Source organism: Falco biarmicus, chromosome 3 (assembly GCF_023638135.1).
Source record: "Falco biarmicus isolate bFalBia1 chromosome 3, bFalBia1.pri, whole genome shotgun sequence".
NCBI classification, from domain to species: domain Eukaryota; kingdom Metazoa; phylum Chordata; class Aves; order Falconiformes; family Falconidae; genus Falco; species Falco biarmicus.
Window position 1 is genome coordinate 27,952,255 of NC_079290.1, and position 24,111 is coordinate 27,976,365.

Consider the following 24,111-nt stretch of genomic DNA (forward strand, 5'->3'; position numbering starts at 1 on the left):
TATATTTAAACTATATCAAGATTTTAATAAGAAAAATGTTTATTAAAATCATACACCTCATCTCCCTTTGACTTAAGCCCTTCTGTTAGTTCACTTTCAAGATGTGGTAGAGAAACTAGTTAAAGGAAAATTCTGTACTGTTTACATTTTTTAATAGTCTAAACTCTTAGCTGTTCGTAACTGCTGAAATAGGAGATAAAGGTAGCTACTAATAAAACGTTATCACCAACTACTAGACTAGTTCCTATCCTGAATCTAGGGAAAACCAACACCTTAGTGCTAACTGCTATGGCTAATTCTCGGCACCAGTTCCTGTTCCTTCGCTAACTGTGTCCAACACAGAAGGGACATCGCTTGCACCAGCTTTGTTAGTTTTCCAGAACTGAAAAATTGTATGGACTTGTCATCAAGTGGCCTTTCCCATCTCTTTGGTTTGGGAGTGACTCCTCTTTCCTGCAAGTTAGTCATTTGGTCGTGAGATAACATGCAGTGGAGAAGCTGCAAACTGGCAAATCTGTGACTCCGAGGCAACACCCTTCTTGTACAGCAGCAGTTACTCAGGGAGGCAGAGGAAAGGAAATCTTCCTAATCTCTTAACCTACGCATATCTTCATATAATTTGCACAACTGTATACAGTCCTGCTCTTTTTCGGAAGTTTACTTCCACGGGTGAGAGCAGTGTGTAGAGAGCAGGTTGTGAGCCTTTCCTCAGTAGCTGGCCTGCAGGTGGGACGTGTACCCTGGTCACTGCCAGCCACCTCGTTTGCGGTTCTGCTTCTCACAGGGAGCCCTAATCCAGTACATCTCTTCATCGTTCTTAACACCACGTGACAGGTTGTTCAGTAGTAACCTCATCAGAGGAAGCTTACTGCTGTTCTCCTTAACTCCCTTTTATACTGCCCTTACAACCTGTGGAACATGTCTTTGTGTGCGAATCTGTAAAAGCCATTCTGAGCTTTTTCTTTGTACTCTGTTTCATTGACACTTCCATTTTTCTGGCTTCTTCTCTCTAGGGCTAACTACAGACACCTAGCTTAGTAGCTTTGATTCCCGTTCTCTTTTCAAGCTTCATATGATTTGACCTTTTTTCTAAACTCTTCAGTTTGCCTTTTTAGTAACGGGTCTGCCAAAATCAAATAGAAAATTCCACAAGTCTGGATTAATTGGATTTCAGTGGGTGTGGCATTTGCTTATCCCGAGGTCTGAATGTCCACACATAGATAGAAATGTGTAGGTGAATTGGTCATGCAAAAGCTTCAGCAACTATCTTGAATTCGCAGCGCTGCAAGTTCCCATGTGGTCTGTGTGGGGAGGATGCAAGCAGACTTCACAGCTGGAATCTGGCCTCCATCAAAGCGTAGTCATTGCCCAGCAGGACTTCCTAGCATCATCAGGAGCACCAATGGGTCCTTTCCTCCTTGGAAATTGGTTCTGTGGGTTTTATTTGCAGCTGTTTGAGTATCTTGTCATTGAGCAGATTTGCTGGACCAAGAAGCACAGAGGGGTTTTCATTGTATCTTGTAAGGATTTCTGTGGAGTTGTCTTTAAGAGGATAACTTCATGTCCTGCTTGAAACACAACCCTGTAAGTGAGACTTTTTTCCCCCTCTTTGTCGGTGGCTTTCTTAATATAAAGGTATTTTTTGTCATTAAATATAATAGCAATACACCATTTAGTATAGCAAGAAGCAGTCCCAAGCGTTTCAGGACTTTTTTCAGTAATGGTGAAACTTGTCAGTATCCCTTGTCCAGTAACGATGGCAGGTAACACTGATGCGTAGGTTTAAATACTATCGTCGTGTGAACCTTTTGGAAAATAGGTAGCTGCCACAACCTGTGATAAGGTTTCCCTGCAAGGAGACGCTTTTAAGAAGGTAGTTGTTTTGGACATAATGAAATTGTTCACAAATTGATTTTCATACAGTGAACAGTTTTAAGCTGAAAAAGCAGATTTCACTGTAAAAATGAAAATCTTGCAATTTACCTGAAATGGCATTTCTCATCTAAAATACAGTATTTATAAAGCATTTTTAAAAGGTAGCTAAGTATTCCCAAAGTAAGCAATGTCTTCTGGGGGAGGGAGGGAAGAGGCATTCTTGTTCAAGCTGTGTTAACTGCATATTGGATGCCTTAGTAGATAAAATTTTGGGGCATACTTTGAACTTACTCGGCCTTGTCATGAAAGAGTACTTTACCCAAAAAATTCTAATTGTTGCTAGCATAGATTACAGGGGCGTTGATTGCTTTTATTATTTTTAGAACTACTAAATACAGCATGAACTTCCAGATTGTTCTCATTCATGTCTTTCCAAAGGAGAATGTGGACTGGCTTTTCTTATTTTTAATAGGGTTTTTTTGAGTGGATTATTCCATTGGACAGAGCAAGTTTCGGGAATGCTAAACTGTGCTAGTAGTAAGCCTGTAAGGTCTGGGTCTGTCCAACAGTGTGCTAAAGGTGCGTGGTGCTTGCTGCATCTCCGTTAATTGCAGTTAGCAGAGCGAGAGCGCTGTTGTGAAGCCATAGGCCATCATGCAGGAACGCCCGTTCTGGCGTGCTGCCTTGCCACGGGTCTCCCCGCTGTGGAGTGCCCTGCACCTCCAGGCAGTGCCACCACGCTTTTGGGACATGACAGTGGATGTGACGTGATCCTGCAGATCAGAGTCCGCCCCCACGCAGAAACACCTCCCCAGCTCCTAGCGCATAGGTTTGTTGTGAGTGAATGCAGGTGAGGGGCTGTGGGGACCAGGGCAGGAGGGCTGCCACGCCACCAGGCAGTTAGGCGCTAAGGAATGAATATAGCGTCCACCACCCATCGGGGAGCTTGTTCTAAATAGAGCATCACAGGTACAGCTGAGTAATCCGAAATCTTGCAAAACTGTGCATAATGTTGTATTTCACATGTATGTTTATTCTGCTTGTAACCTATTTTACAGTTCCACAAGTGCTTTTCTGTATTTCATCTGTATTATGTTATGTACATGATGTAATTAGTTTATATAAAACAAAGAAGTTGGCAGATTTTTGCGGAGGCGTAAGAAGAGCCAACTGGTGTTTTCTTAATCCTTGTGGTATGTGTCCTTTGCAGTATTTTTCCTTTGTATATTAATCTTTAGGCATCATGTAAGTAGATGTTCACTGTGCATCTGTAAAAGCGCAGGTGTGACTTCAAGAAGTTATCCCCAAATACTGGAACTCTTTTCTATTGCTAATTATATTAATCTGTGGTAGTTCTTAAAACTTGTCAAATACTCAGCAGACCAATCCCTTATTTGGGGAATTTTGAAACAGCAGCCAGAAATACCAGGTTAGGCAGCTAAGACAACTGATAGGCAGGTCAATGGTATTTAATACGACTAGTATGCTTAAGTTTTGCTGCTTGTTTTTGGCACAGAAAGTCATGCATCTCCCTCTTAAACCATCAGCATGCTCTGCACTGCACACACCAATAAAATTTGTCAGTGCTAATGGTTCAGTTGGGTTTGCTCTACATCAATCTGTGTTCCTATAATCCTATGTTATGGGCAAAAAACTGGAATCCCTGGTACTCGGTATGCCAACAAGTGGACCTGTTGTTGGATGTGATTATTAAGAAACTTGTATGGGTATCTCTGGGTAATAAAACTTAAAGGCTGACTCAGCAGAGGTCAGGTAACAGCAGATGTTAGCGTAAAACCGCCTTTTCTCGTTTACTGTTTGTGTGTTTCTGGTGTGCTGTTTAGTAACGTGCTGCTTAGGCGTGTGTTTCTGCTCCTTAGAAAACTCGCTGTAAGAAAACCAAAGCTGTTCTCATGCTTGGCACCAACACGGTCACCTGTGCTGCACAGATCTCGCCCCTGAACTTTACTTACCCCCTGCCCCAGTGAGGCGTGAGCTCCTCTCACTGGTGTAAAGAGGCCACAGGATGCAGATACAGTCTGGAGGAGCCCAGCTGGCCCGGCTCCCACTTCCCACGCTTGGGAAATGGGGAGAGGGGAGGTCTCAGTCACACTGTGGCAACCAGGTGCCTTTAAGAAAAAAAAACACCTGAAAATGATAGAGAACTAACAAAAATGAAGCTTCCCGTTCTGTAAAAGGATACCAGGATCCCTTGAAGCTGCTACCTGTGTACCACGTACCTTCTCTGGCTGCAGGGTGGTTGGAGATGTTTGGCCGGTACTTGGAGAGGGGAGCACTGGGCAGCAGTTGCAGGGACGGTGCACGGTGTCCCTGGACTCGTCTCTGCTGAGGAACACCAGGACTCCAGCTTGTCATCCTCCTCCTGATGGGACCATGCTGGGCTCTGGGCATTTGTCTTGGCCTCTAAAGCATAGCTCAGTCCTGTCTGACTGTCTTGGTACTCATAAACTTCTAGTTCTTGCTCACTGGTGTTTGCTTCTAGGTTTGTGTCTTTGATTGCGGGTCTTCATGACAAACCGGGCTGCACCCATGGGGTGGGATTTTACTATCTTTTCTTCCTGTGGACTGTTTGTTTTGGTAAATGATCCGCACGCCTGCAGGAAAGGGGCCCAAGGGCCTGGGCAGCTTTGGGACCAGGAAGGAAAAGGAAACCACTGAACTCTGGCGTTTTCCAGCTCTGGATGAAATCTGCCCACTTGCAAGAAGGGACAGAAACCAAGGTCCATGGTACTGCCACACACAATTATAGTGCTTGCAGACCCACGCAAGCACCTCCGGTCACAGCAGCTGGGTATGTGTGCCAGGCAATTACCGAAGGGTATTCTGTTAGCTCAGGGTGGATTAAAAAACTTTTTTTTCCTTACATAGGTTGCTCTTTTTTGTACACTTTGAGTGCCCATGTGTACGCGGCCATGCCAACTTCAGGTTACCTCTCTGTGACAGCTGCTGCCTCAGCAGGTGTCTGCGGCCAAACAGTTACCCCCACCCACGCATCCTCCGGTATCGCCTCTCAGAGGCTTGTCCAGGATTTTCTCCTTACTTTGGGGTCGTTGCTTCTTTCTTTCATTCTTTGGGTTTGGGTTTTTTTGTTTTCCTTACACAGTAAGCCCACCGGTTGCACCCAGTGCTCCACCTCCCTCAACCTTCTGTCTGCCTCCGCCCCGGCAGCGGCGGGGGCCGAGCCCAGGGCAAGCGGGCACAGACCTGCGTACGCCGCTTGCCCCCGGCCCGGCGGGCGGCCCCGGGCACCTGCTTCTGGCCCCGGTGCCGCCGCACGCCCGGTGCCGCCGGGCCCCTCCCCGCCCTGGGCCCACCGGCGCGGGGTCCCCGCCCCGCCCGCCCGCCCGGGGGGAGGAGCGGCCGCGGCCGTTCCCCTTCGCCCGCCGCCGCCCTCCCGCGGCCCAGTCGCCGCCGGCCATGGGCGAGCGGCGGGGGCCAGCGGTCCTGCAGGAGGCGGCCGGGCCGGGGCGGGTAAGGCCGGGGCCGGGCCCTGCGGCGGGTGTCCCGGGCGCGCAGCCGCCGCCGCCCGGGGGAGGTGTGGGCGTGCGGGCGGCTCTGGGGGGCAGCGGGGCGGCGGCAGCCCAGCCCTGCGCGCCGCGTCCCAGGCCTTGCGCCACCTGCCTGTCCGGGGCCCTGTCCGGGCCGCCGGCGCCGCGGCCTCCTGTGCCGCCCGGCTGTCGGCAGCGGCTGCCGCCTCCCCGCCGGGCCAGGCCTCCCCGGGGAGCGCGGGGCTGCCACCGGGGGGACCCGGCCGCGCTGGCTTCACCCCCGCCCGCCCTGAGGACCTGCTGGTGCGGCTCCGTGTGGCGCCCGTGACGGCCCTGGGAAGGGCGCAGGGTCGCCCTCACGTCCTTGCCCCGCAAGGGCTTGGGCGGGTCGCAGCCCTCGGGCACCGGCGCCGCGGAGGCCACTGGAACGTGCGTGTGGCGAGTAAAAGCGGCCGGCCGGGCTTCGGGCCCCGGCGCCGGGGGGGGGCCTGGGCAGCGCCGGGCTTTGCCTGCCCGGGGCCGGTGCCCGCAGCCCCCCGCGGGGCAGGCCTGGGTGCTGCGGGGGCTGGCTGCCCAGCCGCGACCAGGGGAGCCCGGCCCCGGGGGGTGCCTGAGCTCCCTCCTGGGGCTTCTCCCCGGCGCGACCCTGCCAAGGCAGGCAGGGGTGTGGGAGGGTGGCGGATCTTAATGGCACAGAGCCCCACGTGGTCTTCCCGAACCTTTGTGTCTCAGCAGTACTCAAGTTTCCAGAAACTGGGCTGTGCTGTGTTAGATACAAACCTAAAAAATCCCAGAAAACGTTCCCCCCTGTGAACAGCAGAATGCTGTACCCACTGTGAAGCTCGTTCTGGCCTGCTGGAGGCAAACGGCCATCCTGTGCATCCTGAGCGTAAGGAACCAGCAGCATCGTGCTGTGCGATGGGTGCTGCCTCTTCCCGGGGTGCCGGCGATCTAACCAGCCTCGCTGCTGGCATGGTCTGCACCGCCCTGGGCTGCCTCAGAGCCACCTCTTGCCTGGGTGTGAGAGGGCTTATGGATACATATCGTGATGGGCCTTGAGCTTTTTCTCTGGCAACAACTGATAAAGGGCATATAACTGAGATACTTGCACGCATAGGCCAACAGCTGTTGCTGTGCGATGGTGGTTGTACCTGTGTATATATGTTAATTGTTTCCTAGTTTGCTGAATTTAAAATTAATGGAAAGAGCTTCAGTACCACCAGGCAGTCTTTGTTGTCCGTTGAATTAATTGTCACCACCAGAAGAGTTTAACAGTTGCAGAATAACTGGGGTATGATATACTGGAGTGCATCTTGCAAAGGGCTGATGATTAGGAGACTGGAGCATCTGTCACATGAAGAGAAGCCACGAGTGCCGAGACTGCTCAACCTGGAGAACAGAAGGCTCTGGAAGATCTCATCAGTGTGTGTAAACACCTGATGGAAGGAATAAAGGAGATGCAGCCAGGGTTTTCTCAGTAGTGCTCCATAATGGCACCAGAGGAAATAGGCATACATTGAAACACAGAAGGTTCCATTTGCATGTAAGAAAACACTCTGGTTTTCGTCGAGGTGGTGAAATGCTGGCACAGGTTGCTCATAGAGGTTGCATGATCTCCATCCTTGGAGATATTGAAACCTCAGCGGGACATGGTCCTGGGCAGTCTGCTCTGGCCGACTCTGCTAGAGCAGAGGTTGGGCTGTGCCTGCTAGCTTCAGCTCTTCCGTGCTTGTCTGAACGGCAAGTAGCACATTTGCATTACAAACTGGACACTATTCGTTATGATGATGAGTGTTGACCGTTCTGTGAACCATCATAGGATCAGGGAAAAGATCCAGGGTGCAGACTGAAAGCGGGAGGTGTATTGCCCTAGTGACTGTTACCTTCTCCAGCTTCCCGTACCTCTGCCAGTGCCCCCCGGGGCCGGGAAGGCAGGGCTGGGAATGCATTGTGTCCTTCAGCACAAGGTGGTGGCTGTTCTGAAGCCCTGGCAGCACTCCGAATGTGCTGTACATCCCAAATTGAATTGGAGTAGTATCTTCCATGAATTTTCAGCTGAGTTGTACCAAGACATGTACTGCGTTAACAAACAGGAAAGGTAACGAGTATTGCTTTTGATAAAACTTTTGCTAAGAGGGATGGAAGCCAAAATGGAGAGACTGGACTGTCTTGGGGCCAGCAGCTGTCTGGTTGTCAACTAAGAAATCAAGCCTGCTTGTGAAACTCCTCTCTACCCCAGAAGGGCTTAGGGGAGGTGGGAGATAGGTTGAGGAGAAGATTCCAGTATGGTGTAGTTTCTGTGGGCCGACCCTTCCTTTATTAACATTTAAAAAAGCCACCTATTTTTTAAAAAAACTTGTACCATTTTCCAGAACTGTGTGGTAGTCCTCTTCGAGGTCATGCCATCACTCGGAGTGTTTAGCTCCAGGAAGCTATCCTTCTGCTGTCCTGCCATCAGGGCTTCCCAGAGTGTACACACTGTGTCACAGACCTTTTCTTCTCTTGCCTTTCTGTCTCGCTGTGTGCAGACAGTATTTCTGGTGTGATGATCCCTCTCTCTGTGGTCTGCAGCGTGGCAGCTGTTAAAGGCCATTGGAAAAATGATAAATGCTCCTTGTCTCTGTGCTGGTCTCTGGTTTTCCTGCCATACTGGAACTTGGCTTTTCCTGTGCTCCACTTCACTTTGGTACGCCAGAAGTACTTTTCAAGTTATCTCCTGGTGTTATGGGCCCTGCCTGCTGGCTTTTCAACGACTTGGGAACAGCAAGGCTGAAGTTAGTAACTGCTGATATAAACACTTGGGGATAGTCCTCAGGTAGCATAGGAAGAAAATGCTGGGCTAACGAGGAAGACTTCGGCAGTGGTTCCTTTTCCAAGGATGATGGCTGGTGCAGAAGCAGACGGAGGGGCTAGCTGCATGGCAGGCCTGGAGAAGGTGCGTGTTAAGGCAGGGTGCCATACACACCGGGCCCAGACTCTCTGCGGCACTTCCAATGGTTTACTGCAACCATCTCTGCATCCTGGCAAATGCAAAAGGTTTTGCGCTCTCGTGGCCTTCAGCAGAGACTCCGTAAGATGATGCTGGGAAATCTGATGTACTTGCATAATACTTAAAAATATAATAAAGTGGTAAAATTGTAACCCAGAAGGTGCTTCCTGGTGTGTTTGCTTTGTGTATCTGTGGTACATAGGCCAGCTATCCAGTGTACATGTGTGTGCGTTTGTTAAACGTGAGCAGAATTATTTGTTTGAGGGTATTTCCCAAACTGAAGTAAAAGATTACTTTTTACTGTGTGAGTGGCTACAAGCAGACTGCGTAGGGAAGGGACTTTGGCACCTCCTAGGAGCGCGGTAGCAACGGTATTTAAAACCTTTTGCTCCCCTTCCCTGCTGCATTATATATAGTACCTCATACACTGCCTGTGGTTAGTTATCCTCTACGGCACTGTCAGCAGGATCTCAGAACTGACCCAGAACGGTGTCCTGCTGGCTAAACTTTTGATCAGTGTGAGTCACCAGGCCTTCTGGAGAGGTTGTTATGTGCTGTCCTGACAGCTCTTCACAATGGTTGTCTTCAGTAGGTCCTTGGTGATGTGCCTGGCAGGATTGCTGTCTGGTGTTGATCCTAGGAGCAGATGTCCCCGGCTGGAGGTGACATGAAGGCCCTACTCACAGAATGCCCTCTCCATGCTGCTGTTCACTGACTTTGTCCTAAACACCAGCCATCCCCACCTCGGGTGGGCTGATAACTCTCTTGAGGAAGAGCTGTACACAGGCATTCTCTGGAAGCCCTGACAGAGGAAGCGGCGTGGGGATGGGTGACACCAGGCAGGGATTTTTCTGCTGCCTGTTGTTGGAAAGAGAGGCACAGAGCTTCATATCGGCGCTCAAGGGACAGTCTCCAGAGCAGCCTCTGGAGCTGTGCTGATGTGCAGGCTGCCTTCTGCCCACCACAGGATTGCACACATGAACATCCACACAGAGGCTCACTGAGGCACAGGGCTATTCTTCCACCCAACAGGATTAGTTGCTGTGATCTCTTGGCATTTTTAAGAAAGTCCATCCAGGCCCAGGTGGCTGGATTTGGAGGTAACCTGGGTGGTAAGCCTCGCAGAGCTGTGCTGGATGCTGGCTGGCAGCAGTGTGCGGTGACCTCTCACCTATCTCCCCGGGTGCAGTGCTGCGGTGACTGATGTCGTCTCCCGGGGCAGATTTTCTCCTTGCGGTGGGAAGGGCTTTCTCTGCAGCGTGCAGGTGTCGGGCGCTTCCTGGTGCTGGCACAGCTGGGAGGGGCGGCTGGTGTTAGCAGCACTGGGTGAAGCTGGGCAGACGGGTAGTGCTGCCACCCCAGCAGTGGGAGCACAGATGGAGGGTGAGGGCACAGGTATCCCAGGGATGAGTAGAGCATCCACCTGGGGTGGGCAGGTGAGTGCCTGAGTGACATGGGTGGCTTTTGGACCACATCTTTGGGATATGGGGAAGAGGAGGAGTAAGTAATGGCAACGTTAACCAGAACTGTGCTTTATCTTCAGAGCTCCTCTCCAAGCGTGCCTGAAAATGGCTTGGACCCTGATGAGGAGCCTCTCCTCAGAAAAAATCCCCGCCGGTTCGTCATCTTCCCCATCCAGTACCCAGACATCTGGAAAATGTATAAACAGGCGCAGGCCTCCTTTTGGACAGCAGAAGAGGTGAGCCCTGGGGCCGGTGGGTTGGCACAAGGCACTCAGACCGGGGTCCTGGGGCTTCCTTCCTAGCTCTGCTGGTGGCTTCTGTGTTGTAAGGGTTGGAGTTAGTTGCATCAAACATGAGGAAAGCTGCTTCCATAGGGCAATTCGGCGGAGCTGGTTTAGGGCAAGATGGAATTGCATCCTGGGGCGCTTCTCTGGCTATAGAGGGAGCCTAAGTTAGATAGCTCTGATTTGTGGACAGATAGCTCGTACCCTGCTCTGTATCTGCAACTAACTCCTCGACTGTGTAAGATGCCCTGGGAAATTTCACGTGAATGCTGTTCTTTAATGTTAGGCACTTAATTTCCAGAAAGTTGGTGGTAATCGGGTATTTTCTAAAAATGCTTCTAAGTGACTCCTGATTTCCCTGGTTAGATGCTTGCCCTGTGTTATAACACAGGCTGTAAGGTTTGCCCCGAGGCTGCTGGTTAGCCAGACCTCAGCAGTCCTCAGGTCACTACGTTTGCAGCAGCAGAGGCTTCTGAGTGCTGCAGTGATCTGGAGAGGTTACCTGCCAGCGGAGCTCGTTGTTCCAACTTGAAGCTTCTGCAGTCTTTGCTCATTTGTGAGCAGTGACCTGCCATTGCAGAGGAGTGAGCTGCAAGCGCTGGCAGGGTCTAAATAGACCAGAAAGCATCCTGGAATGGTGAGGCGCAACTCTCCGTGAAAATGCTATTCCATTGCCTGCCTGGGAGACTTGTGCCCTGTTGCAGTAGAGATTGGTTTAAACTGTTAAGAAACGGCATTTAAATCCTGCCTTACCAGCATCGCCCTTTTACCATGTTACTGGTTCCTTCTTACACTGTCCTGCCATCTGTCAGTGCATTTCCAAATGAACTGGAAAGTTAACTGTAGAACTGGTTTGTGTGTTTATATACACACACGCATATATGCATATGTAATTATGTATTGCCTTTGTATTTTTCACATCTGGCCCTACTTAACTGCTGCTGCAGTTCAGAAATCCCTCCAAAGAAACAAAAAAGACCTATGAGAGGGAGGTTGTGGTTTTCTACTGTGGCTAGAGTTCAGTCTGGCAGACGAGAGCAGTTGCAGTGTTCACCCTGGCACGTTCTTTGGCAGGATGGAGGGCAAACATCTGCCAAAGGCAAATGTCCCCTCGGTCCTTCTTTTGGCACACCTGGGTACAAGTTCCTTGGAGTACCAGCATTTATTTCAAGTAGAGTTTAAGTGTCTCAGAGTGAGCTCTGCTTGCTGGTGTGTGTTTGTGCTCATGACAGGAAGATACAAACGCTTCTCAAAATCTCATTTTCTCATAATTCAATAGACACTGATTTTTATTCCAAATTACAATAGTGTAAACTGCAAAGCAAGCACGTTGATGTTACTGTTGTAGAGGGAGACGTCAGTACTGTGGTGTGTCTGCTGTCTTTTACAGTCACGCGTATTTAAATCCTCTACATATAAAGATCTGAGAGCAAATGCCAGAACTCTGCCTTAGTTATTTGACTGGGCTGCTTCTGTTCTTACAGAATGACAAACTCAAAAGGCCAATAACGTTCTTTTTTCTTTTCATTAGGTTGATTTGTCAAAGGACCTTCCTCACTGGAACAAGCTGAAAGCAGATGAAAAATACTTTATCTCTCATGTTCTGGCATTTTTTGCAGCCAGTGATGGAATTGTAAATGAAAACCTGGTGAGAAGGCTTTACAGAGGGCTTGAATACTTACTCATTTTATTGGCTTACTGGCTTTTCTTTTGGGTCTTCTCACATTAATGCATAAGTTTATTAATTGTGTACTTTTTTTTTTCTTCCCATCATTTCACCTTTGCTCAGGGGAGTAAGCAAGTTGTTCTGGGACCAGTGCCTGAGTTAAATTTGGTTTACTGTGGTCAGTGAGACTCCAAATCACATCACTCTTGGACACAGTTTTTAAGTTCACCCTTCTGCCTGGCTGTGTTGATCTGCATTTCTCAGTGACTTAATAGAACCTTACACTTCTTCCCATACTTGTGTTAGATGAGAAGTAGGGAAGGGTTGTGCTGTGCCATGCTCTGTCATCTTCATTTTGGTAAAATCTATCTTACTCTCACTGAACAGCGTCCTAGAATCTTTTAGGGCTGCAAGTGGGTGCTGCTAAAAAGGTGGGGAAATCTTTCTGCTGAAATCAGTTCTGGGCTGCAGAATGTCTCATCACAGCTTATCAGTGGTATCTGACTGCAAATGCCCCGTTTAGATCTTGAATGTCTGTAACATGCAGAATATGTCGTAGTTCATGTGCATATATTGCAGAAACACATCTTATGTCATAGTGTTTTATTTTTTTTAACGATGAACAAAAAGTCTGAGGCTTTGTTCAGTATGAAGTGTTTACTATTGCAATATTTTGCTGTTGTCCTGTGTATGTGTGCCCTCATGTTTCACTGCAGCTCTCTATCCAATATGCACAGCAGGTGTGTTTACTTATTATAGCTAGCTTGCTTTATTTTCTTCTGCACCACACCTGTCCTGTTGACAGACCTGTGAATAAAGCAGGGCTGAACTGCTCCCATCCTTTCTCTGTGGTAGAGGTTGATTGTCTCTCCTGCTAAGCTTAGAGTACTGTCACGCAGGACTGGTTTTACTGTACTCATTGCTGTGCTTTCTGGTTTTGATAGGTGGCACGTTTCAGTCAGGAGGTGCAGATCCCAGAAGCGCGTTGTTTCTATGGCTTTCAGATTCTCATTGAGAACGTTCACTCAGAGATGTACAGCCTGCTGATAGACACCTACATCAAAGACCCTGAGAAAAGGTAAACCTCTAGAAATTTGTCACCTAGTCCAGTGGCACCACTGTTGCGCAGCAGCAGCTGTCTTCTCTTTCATCCTGACTTACTGGGGGAGTTGGGGGTAGTTCCTTAAAGCTTTCAAGGCCTGCCTGCCTGACCCCCAGAATGGAGAGGACTATTACTGACCAACAGACATGCGTGGGAGTGTCATTAATGTTTGTGTGGATCTTTGAGTACAGGAAATGCAGGCAATGTGAAATGCTCTTAAAGGTTGGGACAAGCTCCTTATGGTTATTTTGCTCCTGAGGTGCTTGTTCTGACATCAGCAAAGGGTTTGCCTTGGGGAACTGAGTGCTCATGATCCAACAGGTGTTTCTAACTTTTGTAATCAATATATTGCATCCTTTCAGCTTTTTTGTTGTCGGTGCTTTTTCATACAACTTGAACTGCTTTTTTTTGAAATACTGGGTTCTCTGGAAAGCCCCATCACTTTTGTTGTCTGGAGAACTTCCTGGTTTCAATAGTGGTACGTTTGAAAACAAGCACTTTCCCTTAGAGGGTCCACCGTGGCGATGGTCAGGCAGAGCTTGGTTGCCCATGGTGGCATCCTGCGTGGTGACAGTAGGAGGAATGCAAGATTTCCTTTCAGGTGTTTAGCACAGGAACAGAGCCTGTGCCCGTGGGAATTATCTGGTTCCTTTTGTGGAGCTGGGCAGGATGAGGTTTAGCTCGGTGTCTAGGAAGTGGCTGCCATCTGGCTTGGAGTCTTGAGAGGCAGCATGGTCTGATGGGTGGGCACTCCTGGGGTGGGACATTTCAGTTCACTTCCTATCTGCAGCTCACCTCCACTGAGACCTTGGGTTTGTTGCTTACTGCCCATCTGCCTCCCTGTGTCCTTGTTATTGGAGACCATCACCCCTTTTGGGTGGGAATGGTTTCTTACTTGGGTTAGTTCAGAGTCTAGTGTAATGGGTGCCTCTGCCTGGTGGAGCCAGTGGGGACAACCAGAGCAGATATATACATAAATCCCTTCTTATTATTTTGATGTTTTCTCTTTGTTTTCTTCTATAGGGATTTCTTATTTAATGCTATTGAAACAATGCCTTGTGTCAAGAAGAAAGCAGACTGGGCTCTGAAGTGGATTGAAGACAGAGAATCCACTTTTGGTGCGTAGCTTCTTAAAAACTTGTGTTGCACATGTCACAAGCTAACCCTCTGGGAGTGAGCTGCATCCCTGGGACATGAAATGAAATTCTCCACAGATGTGGCGTGTGGGTCTCTGGTTTAACTAAAGAACTGGAAGTAACTTCTGGTGAGCATGCGTGTTTTTATCTTCAGCTAAAGTGATGTAGTAATGACAGTGCTCACTAGAATCATGTTATGAAAAATGCTTTGGGTTTCTCTGTCTTTTTTTTTCTTTATACCAAATAAGCCTAGTTTCTTCAGTTTTTGCTTGTAGACCTTGTTTTCTAGGAGTTACAGGTTTTTTTCACCCAGTTGTCTCCTATTTTGTACTCTGGTGCTCAGAACTGGGCAGCTGGAGTCTTGCAAGTTCAGGCTTTTCCTGTGTTCATGTTCACACAGACAAATTCCTGTGTGATGTTAGCCCTTTTTTTGTAACAGCATGACTGAGCCTGAGCAAAAAAGGGTTCGAGAATCGTTTGTCTCTGGTGTTTCTGATTTGCTCTTGGGACCAGGTTTCTAGCTTTTGTACCTCATTTCAGAGCTGTGACACTGGCTCAGCTTCTATCGGTGTGGTGCAGGGTGTCCTTTCCAGGGTTTTGCATGCAGCTTACGATGTTGACTCTGAAGGGTGTGTTGTAGCTGAAATGAATAATGGTCAGACTCTGGTGAATTTTCTAAACCAAATATCCTCTATACTTAGAGAAAGCATAGGAGATGGAAAGACTCAGCGAGATGAACAAAATAAACCTGAATATCATTATTTTGCAGTATTTGTTGTTCACAGCTCTTGTTTGAGCGAGGTTCTTTTTGTAGCTGTAGATTCTCCTGTCCTGGAACATCCCACTTTCTCCCAGTCTGCCTTTGCTTCTTGTGTGTGGAGCCTCATCTTCATCTCTTTCATTTGGCTTCCAGCAGTGTGGGATATGCCAAGAATCAGAAGGTTCCCAAACCCAAAAAACAATATCCCCTCCACCCCCTGGTCCCCAACTTCATGCATCCTATCCACATTTTTGTAAAGTATATTTCTGCTCTTCTGGATTTTCATCTTATTGAGAAAACTTCTGAAGTCTAAAACATTTGAGGGGGCCAGGTCTTCCAGATTATGAGATACGATATATGAAAGTGGCTGGCTGGCTTGTTTGCTTGGTGTTTCCTTCCAGCTTGGGGACCTGGCCTGCAAGTGGGTCTCCACAGCTTTGGGTGGTCTCTCATGCTGAAAGTTCAATTGCCATATTGCTGTATCTGTTCTGTGGAGTCTCAGCCTCCCAGCGTGTGCTCACGTTATGTGGTGCTGCTGGTGGGTAATTTTTGTTTCAGCATTCATTTGTATTATAGCTAGTCAGGTGGAATATAGTAAAAACTGTGTCAATATTCAGTCTTGTGCTTCATTAAATCTATCTTGTACGAGCAGCCTTCCTCCAGTCCTCTCTAGAAGTAACATAAGAGATCTTTAGTGTTGCCAGACAAATTATTCCCCTAGAAGCGTCATAGATGTTACTAAGATCGTGTCACTCTTCACGCTTTTTTTTCTAACTTGAATTTCTTCAGATGAACCAGCAGATGGCATTTGCATCCCATAGAGGACGTGGGACATTTGGCTTTTTTGGGGTTATTTTATTTTTTAAACAAAATTCTATGCAGTTCTCACTGGAAGAAGGCACCAGCACTTAATGCAAAAGGTTTTTGTGTTAGAATATACTCATGGATTTTTTGAAGCTGTTTAAAATAGAGCACATCTAATGATGTGTCTTTACCAAGCAGTCAGATGGTCTTGCAGTCTGAAGAAATATATTCCTGTCGAGAGTAAGGAGAACTGGGACCAATAATGCTGTATTTTCCCTTGATGAAAGGTGGGATATCACAAATTGTTGTTTTCTTCTTGATGAATTATGGTCTGTGGTCTTCCACTCTTGCAAGAATATGGTTTTGTGTAGATTCTCAACAAGCAGAAATTCAGGTGTAGGATTTTCTGTTTAATTTATAGAAGGCTGACTCTTCTCTCAGTTTTGTCTATTAGTCATACAGCCATTTTCCTGCCTTTTAGGAGAAGGCGATGAAGGACTACCAATGTCATGGCCACTTTGGACAGTTACATTCTTTCCCTTCCGACCTGTGACAGTTTCAGTGGGTGCCCTGGTTCTTCAGTTCTGCTGGGGTTGCCTGTGGTTAAGTGCTGTTACATGTGTATACCCTGTATGCCTCAGGATGTGCCAAAAGATGCGGTCAGATACGGCACCTGGTGCTGCAAAGGGGTTTACTCCTCTCCAGCATTGGTCTGTCTGCTGCAAACAGTGCATCTTCCTGATGAGCAATACGCTATTTTGTGTCTAACTGAAAATGTGTTATGTTAAACAGGTGAGAGAGTGGTTGCCTTTGCTGCAGTTGAAGGCATCTTCTTTTCGGGTTCCTTTGCTGCTATATTTTGGCTGAAGAAAAGGGGCCTGATGCCTGGACTGACTTTCTCCAATGAACTTATTAGCAGAGATGAGGTAATTTGTCATGTTCTACATACTGTCTGGGAAGGAAAGTGAGTTTCCAGGGGAAGGGCAGAATTATATTCACGAAGATCCCATAGTCTTGCCAGAGTGGCCCACCTCTGGTGGCAGGGAGGGTTGAAGCAAGGGCAAAGAGAGCCGAAGGCAGTATTTGGGTAGGAACCAGTGAAAAAGAGAATCCAGCAGTGAGCAGGGGATGGATGTGTATCTGGGTACAATGGAGCCTTTTTAATGTTGACAGTGGTGGAGGCCAAGGAGGCTGTAGTAGTCTGAGTAGGTTCTCTGCTAGCCAGCGTCAGCAGTAGGGTTTTCCAGGGAAGGTCCACTGTCCTGGTAGGACAGAGGTCCTGGTTACCTGCCAGGTAACTGCAGGCCATGCTCTCTAGAGCTTCTCCTGCAGTAATCCTTCTGTGACTGCTTTAACATCACCTGCCAGGCAGCACAGAGAAGAGAGGTACTTTCTCCAGAGCAGTGCCTGACCCTGTTCCTGCAGCCTGACGGAGGAGCTGTAACTACTGACATGTATGAAGACTGGAGTCCTGCGAGGGAGCAGGCTATTCCCAGAATATTTGTGAAAAGGGGAAAGAAGCAGACCTCTAGTTAAATGTTACTAATGAACTTACAGTCTTAGGTGCTGCTGTGTCCCCCTGTTTTTAAAGGGAGTAAACAGAACTGTTAGCAGTACCTCAATGCATAGTATGATCAAAAGGGTGGACTTTTTGGATTGAAGGGGATGTTTCTTTTCCTGTGCTGTGAAGGGAGGCAAAGGCCTGGCTGTCTTAAGGACTGGTGTGGGTTTGCATAGTCTCCTGCTGCAGTGGGGGCTGGCTTGGGCAAGGACCTAGCTAGGACGTGACTCGGCCTTGCTCTCTGCCTTAGCTGCTGCAGTCGAGTTCAAGTGGCCTCCTGTACCTCTCCCCATCTGCCCCTAGTTGTGGGTCCCAGAGCTTGCAGACGGCCTTCTGCATCTGCCGTCTAGCCAGCTGTGGTGGGCTGCTGCAGTAGCAGCAGGTAGCGCTCCCCTCCATGTTCTGGTGTTCCTGTGCAGCGATAGAATCTCCTGGGAGGGGCAGCTGCAGAGCTGCCTTGGAGGGGAGTGCTTCTTAGCTGAAGATGTGATGTGTCTAAGGGGCTGTGTGTCAGCACACTGAATGTGGCAGGCCACGTGCTGACAAGTGCCCTTTTCTTCTCACTGCTTCCTGTGCTGCTGCCTGCCAGCTGGCAGCGGTTGCTTACAGTTGGGGCCTGTCTTTAAGGCATCGCACAACTTATGGTGCTGTCAGCGCTGAAAAAGTGGAAAGACCAGTTTTGTGTACAGTATAAACATGCCAGTGGTTTGAACTTAACAGGCTTGGTCTAAAAGAATCAAGAGCTTTATCATAATGGAAGTAATTTCCATGGATTTGATAAACTGTTTTGAAAGGAGACATCTTACAAGATGCCTTTAATTTAAAAGACACTTTTGAAGAAAGTGATATGATCAGTAAGCAAAACCAAACAGCTCTTCAGCCTTGACCTTCTTTGTGTCTCCTGTTTCTGAGTCATCATCAACTGATCCATTTGAGTGAGGAGGTATTTGTTTGTTAGAAGGATCATTTCTATATAGTTCCTCTATACAGCACTGTAACTGTACTTCTCTGCAGAGCTGAGCACCAAAAGACTGAATTTTTCTTGAGCTCCGCTGGCGTAATTCCAACTGCAGAGCTGTTATGAGGGGTAAGGCTTGGTGCACACAGCACCTGCATTGCAAACCAGGAAATGCTGTTACAAAAGCAGTGGCAGTAAAAAGAATCCACAGTGGAAAACTACATGAACTGTTTTCTGATGCATCTGATCAGATAAGTGGTTAATGCTCAATATGTTTTTTGAGCTGCAGGCTCTGTTCCCAGGCTGTTCTTTGAGCTGGTGCATCTCTGATTCTTAAAGGTGCAAAGCCGCTGGGAGCACCAGTCAACGGAGCATACTGGTTTGGGTGAGAAGCCAGGCATGTCCTGCATTGTGCTGGTGCTGGTGCCCTGGACAGGACCGCAGGAAGCCCTGCAGCAGGCAGCTAATGCTGTCCCTAGAGGGGGAGTATTCCCCCGGTTATGTTTTATTTCAGGGCTGTTTCATGACCTGAATCACTACAAACACTTCGTAGCCTTTCTGAAAAAGATTTTGCTGCTTGGTTTTTGTTTTGACCCTCGTTAACAATAGCACTCGTAGCCCATAGTCTGCCAAATCCTTCTGATGGGTTTCCACTCTGGGTGTGCCCTCATGGTGCTTGTAGACTGTAATTACCACCTTGCTGTTGAGAGGAGAGATGGTAGCACCGTGTTCCTTTAGTCTAGCAGCGCTGGCTATGGCTGAAACCAGAGGCTCAAGCTGTAGCCAGGCAAGCTCAAGTAGCGACTGAGGCACCTCTTGGAGCAGCTGTGTGGTACCCCCCCTTGGACTGTGAGGGATCGCTCATCTGATGCGATGTTATCCAGTTATCCAGACTGGAGGTTTTTCTGGAAATCTTGGGAAAGAACACAATTTTCTGGGCTCTGTACAGGATAGCTAGGTGAAATGTAAAGGTGGGCTGAGTTGGGGCACCGTAGCCTGAAGCGTCAAAACCCTATGAATGTTGTGGCGGCACATTCCTTGCGGTAACTGCACGTTGTGTGGAGAAAGAACTTGTTGGTCTTGGATTTTGTGACTCTAATCTGAATCTTCCTTTCTGAAAATTCTGTGAGGAGAAGCAAGGGAAGAAATGCTACTAAAAGAACTTGAAACAAGTATTTCTGTACAGAAATCTCAAAGCAGAGAGCAGGTAAACAGTCTGTTAACTAGCAGGTAGTTTTGCAGGTCTTGACGTAGGACTCTTTCTGCAAATCCATCTCTGAGAGGCAGGGACCCAGCAGGGTTCTTTGTGGGATCCCTCACAGTAAAGCAGCTCTCAAAAATATGTACCTGAAGAAATATGTATGCTGAGCATTATTTTGGCGTAGGTGGCATGTGTTGGATTTCAGATCTTACTAATTGGGCTGTAAATTAAATGCCTGCTACACGTGGTAACATTAAGACTGTCAAAGAAGCAGGAGGCTAGGAAGCTTCAACCTGAATGAGGCTGCCCCAGCGTAAGTGCAAACTATGTGGAGGAGGGAGAAAAATTACTTTTTTTTCCGTTGTTCTTTGTTGTTTCAGGGTCTGCACTGTGATTTTGCTTGCCTAATGTTCCATTATTTAGTGAACAGACCATCAGAAGAACGGGTCCGTGAGATCATTGTTAATGCGGTTGAAATTGAGCAGGTAAGCCCAGCTGTGACAGCACCATGGGCAGCACAGGACCAGTCTTATGTGCAGAAATCAACAAATTAATTTCTAACTTTTGAGATTCCATATTTGATACTTGACTCAGGCCTGGATCCCTGATGCATTATACCATCCTGGCCCTCTTCTATAATGGTTACAATAAGAGTGAGGGACTTTCTGATTCAGATGTTGAGCAACTGGGAGAAGCTGAAGCTGGCAGCTGATTTCGTCCTTAATAATGGAAAAGAGGAAAGACCATCTTTAGTACAGAATGGAATAGTTCCAGTTGGAAGGGACCTACGGCAATTGCCTAGTCCAACCACAGCTGTCTCTTACGGAAGAGTTTGTTTACCTCTGTCCTTTCAGGATTGTTGTATCTCCCTGCTGTGTACACATCCCTGCTTGTCCTCTGGAGAAGACAGGGTCTGTTCTGGCCACGTGTACCATGCTGGGCTCTGACTTTTTCTGAGGCTGCTGTCAGGTTCTTTCACGTGAAGTGCTACCACCCATCTGCAAATACAAGTTTCTGCACTGCTGAGTGTTTGGCAGGATTGCAGTTTACTCTTTCTTTTCTGCTGTCATCTAGCTACTGTGATGATGATGAATGCCCCAGCTTTGCCTTACAATGCTGTCTGGTATTGCATCGGTGCCTAAACATACACATGGCTGGGTTCAGCACTCATATATATATCACTGTCCTCTCTGGTCTGTCATTCTATAATGGCTGGAACCCGAGGAAAACTGGAGGTTTCTGGATCTGTTCCTGCTCCCACTAGTATGGTCTGTCGGTTTTATTGAAGTTGAAGCTCAGGCTTACATTGAAACTTGGGATGTTCCAGGGGTGTAGGGAAAGGCAGGTGAGAGGGACAGTAATAAAAATTCTCGTGCCTTTTCCAGAAAAACATGCTAAAAATAAAGGAAGATAGAAACAACTACTGAAAACAGAAGACACTTGTTGATTTTAGTGATGCAAGTTATTTATTCAGACAACTGCCTGGGGAGCCTGGAATATCATAAATGTGTTACTGTGAAGCACAGGCATCTTCTCTCCTTTTCCCTTCTTAAATTTCATTTCTCTAAATGTCGTCTGTATTTTAACTTCTAGGAGTTTCTAACAGAGGCGTTACCTGTAGGTCTGATTGGAATGAACTGCACTTTGATGAAACAATATATTGAATTTGTTGCGGACCGGTTACTTATGGAACTTGGGTTCTCAAAGGTAAGAGGTGCAATCGTCCAAAATGCTGGCCTGCCAGGACAGCCCAGGAAAGCTGTCAGCACAGAGCAGTGCTTAATGTGCCTGGGAGCAGGTCTTATTTAGCGCTTGCACTTTCTTTGAGTGACAGCCGAAACCACAGTATTAATACATACGCTTCACTATTTGAAAGAGCAAGAACAATTTAGGCCATTGTTTCCCTTCAGTTGCTCTGCAAGTTTGTAATGGGAAACTTAATGCTGTGCTCAAGTGCTGAGGTGCTCGAAGGATAATAAGCACCTTGCGTGGGTGAACTTCACCATGGACCGAACTCCTGGGGAGTGACAGGACTGAATTTGCTTGGATAGTTGTCCATAGATTCTACAGCACGTTACAGCAAGGGATGATCTAGTTTGAAAGGGTTTGACTGTTCTGTTTGTTGGGGTTTTTTAAAGCAGTGTTCCCCTATCAGAACACCGGTCTAATAGTGTTTCCCTTCCTTAGGTCTTTCATGCAGAAAACCCTTTTGATTTCATGGAGAATATTTCTCTGGAAGGAAAAACAAATTTCTTTGAGAAGCGGGTTTCAGAATATCAGCGTTTTGCTGTTATGGCAGAAACAATGGACAATGTCTTCACTCTGGATGCAGATTTTTGATAACTTGGCAAAAAATGGTGACTGTTTCCCTCTTCTCATCTCACTTTCTGCTGTGAAGTTGTCTTCATTTCCTGTCCTGGAATGGGAGTCTGCTGGAATTTGTTTCCTGGGTTTTCATGTTGTTTGAGGAGTAAATATGTTTCTCTCCATGTCATTTAAAAAAAAAAAAAAGGGGGGGGGGGTGTCCTTTTTAAAAAATTTATATGACTTCTTTTTAAAATTATGGCCTTTTTAAGATTCCCTTGACTCAGTTGCTGTGATTGCTGTCTTTAAAAATGACCTGGATACTACTACTTTTTCAAGATTTTGTTTTAAGAAAGCAAGCTACGTATTTACCTCATGTTAGAGTATTTTAATCTAAAAACCAGATGAGGTAACACTCTATGTATATATGTTGCTATAAATTATCTTCACAGTCTATTTTCATGGCTATAGATTTGGTCTAGAGTAAAAGCTGTTCTCTTTCGTCCTGCTGCAGATAGGGTAATAAGTGAGTGTGGGAAGACATTAATAAGGTTTGAACTTCAATATCTTATTAAACCCAGGGATACAGTTTGATCTGCCCATGAACCTGGGTTCTGTCTGAAAACGTTTTTACTCTAGTTGCAAAACTGATGGCTGTTGGTAGGGGTTTAAAGCAAATACAATTTTTGTCTTACAGCTGCTGTTGAGCAGGTTAGTGGCTTTGAATGGTCCTTGAAAAGGCAAGCCTGTTAGTACTGGAGAAGAAAGACATCCTGTAGTTCTTTGGCTTGTGCTGCCTGTTTGTCCCTGCTTCTCTGAACAAGTGCCTTATTAAGTAGTCTGTAGTTGCGCTGAGTTGCGATCGGCATCGGACACTGGAACAGCCAGCTCTGGGTGTTTCCTCTCTTCCCTCTGTTGTGCTGGGTGATTCTCTCATTCTCAGTTTCACTTGTGTGTTGATAGGGTGAGCAGGCCTATCATTCCAAGGGGTTATCCCTTGAGGTGCTACAAACGTACTACTTGGGCTGTAAGGAAGCACTGGTAACGTATGGAGGTGCTTCAGGTTGTGTGTTTCATGTGAGCCATTGAAACCATTGTCACAGAAGAGCTTCTGGAGGAAGGTATTGTACCTTTCAAAAACAAAGTAGTATGGATTAGCAGCATCTTACAAAGGGACTGCTGTTTGGATTTTGGTGTGTTCCAATGAGTGCCAGAAAGCTTTTTTTTAAAAAAAACCTTTTTTTGTTGTCAATGCAGAGAATGGAGCGATTGAAAAATGGCTGACGTACTGCAGTGGTACTTGCGATGGAAGGGATACTATTCACTTGTAGGTGAATTTTATTTGCAAATAGATGTGCTCAATTTTTTCAAAGGCAAAGTGAGTGTACATCAGCTAGACAAAGAGTTCTGCTTTGTTAAACCCAAGCATTTTTTCATAATGTTTAGCGATTTGTATCAGTCTTTCTTTATTGTTGCAGACATCTTGTGCTGCTTTCAGTATGCTTGGCATGAGATGGAACCGACAGCCCAGGGTTATCAGTGATGGGGTGGTATAAGTGATATTTCCCTGCTAGCCGAGATCAGGCATAGCCCTCAGTACCCTTGTTCCATCAAATAGGTCCGCTGCCTTCGCATAGTTCCTAGTGAACAATTGTTCTGGTGTAAAAAATAAGCAGCAAAATGGACTCTTTTTGTTTGGTCTCAGTGAAAGGTTGTATGTAATGAGCATGGAAGCAGGACAGCTGGTTTTTTGTTTCCTAGAGAAGAGCCTGCATCATTTGACACATGGTACTTGGGAGGGGTAGAGGGAGCCTGGAGAATACAGAGAAAAGCTGAAGCTGGTGTCCCTCACTAACATCCTGCAACTGCAAGAGAACTATGGACTCAGAAAAATCCAACGCCTTTTGGAAATACTTTGTTGATGGGGGAGAAGGAGAAAATGTTGTAAATGGGTCTGTTGTTGGAAGAATGGAACCTATTTTTATGTCACTAGAAGTACTAAAAATGCATTTTGTTTGAGTGTTGTGAATTAAGATGAGAGTATAGAGAATATCCAAATATGAAACTGCTATGTGCTCAGGTTCTGTAAATGTATATGAGATACCAAAGTCTGGTACAACAGCTCCCACTCCATTTGTGTGTAAAATATGTAGTTTCAATAAAACTTGAAAGTGGAGAGGAGCATGCCTTTGCTAGTGACATGCTTTCTTGGGAAATCTGAAATGATAAAATTGGGCCGTGCTGGAGTAAGTTGCTGTTCACAGCTTTTGGGTTGTGGGAGAAAGTTACGAGTACTCCATACGCTGTCTTGCACTTTGTGAGCGCTCGACTTGCTGTTTCTTGTTCCTGGGAATGGGATTTGCCGTCTAGGGAGCAAGCAAATGTATTTTCCTTCTGGAATTTTCTGGCTCAAGGGTGTATCTCTTGGGAGACCCTTCGATTCAAAGAAGAGACACTCCAGAAACGCGATTTTGATGGGATGGTATCTGATATATCAAG

General features: G+C 47.0%; 1 protein-coding gene across 1 annotated transcript; it reads left to right on the forward strand.

Annotated features, from left to right (window-relative positions):
• The first annotated feature begins 5,234 nt into the window (after positions 1–5,234).
• On the forward strand, positions 5,235–23,793 carry RRM2B (ribonucleotide reductase regulatory TP53 inducible subunit M2B). The gene is made up of 9 exons (XM_056333709.1): positions 5,235–5,367; positions 9,917–10,072; positions 11,652–11,768; positions 12,731–12,864; positions 13,912–14,006; positions 16,381–16,514; positions 19,689–19,793; positions 20,902–21,015; positions 21,496–23,793. Exons 1-9 carry the CDS (start codon positions 5,314–5,316, stop codon positions 21,646–21,648), a joined length of 1,062 nt encoding a protein of 353 aa, XP_056189684.1. The 5' UTR covers positions 5,235–5,313; the 3' UTR covers positions 21,649–23,793.
• Positions 23,794–24,111: the final 318 nt, after the last annotated feature.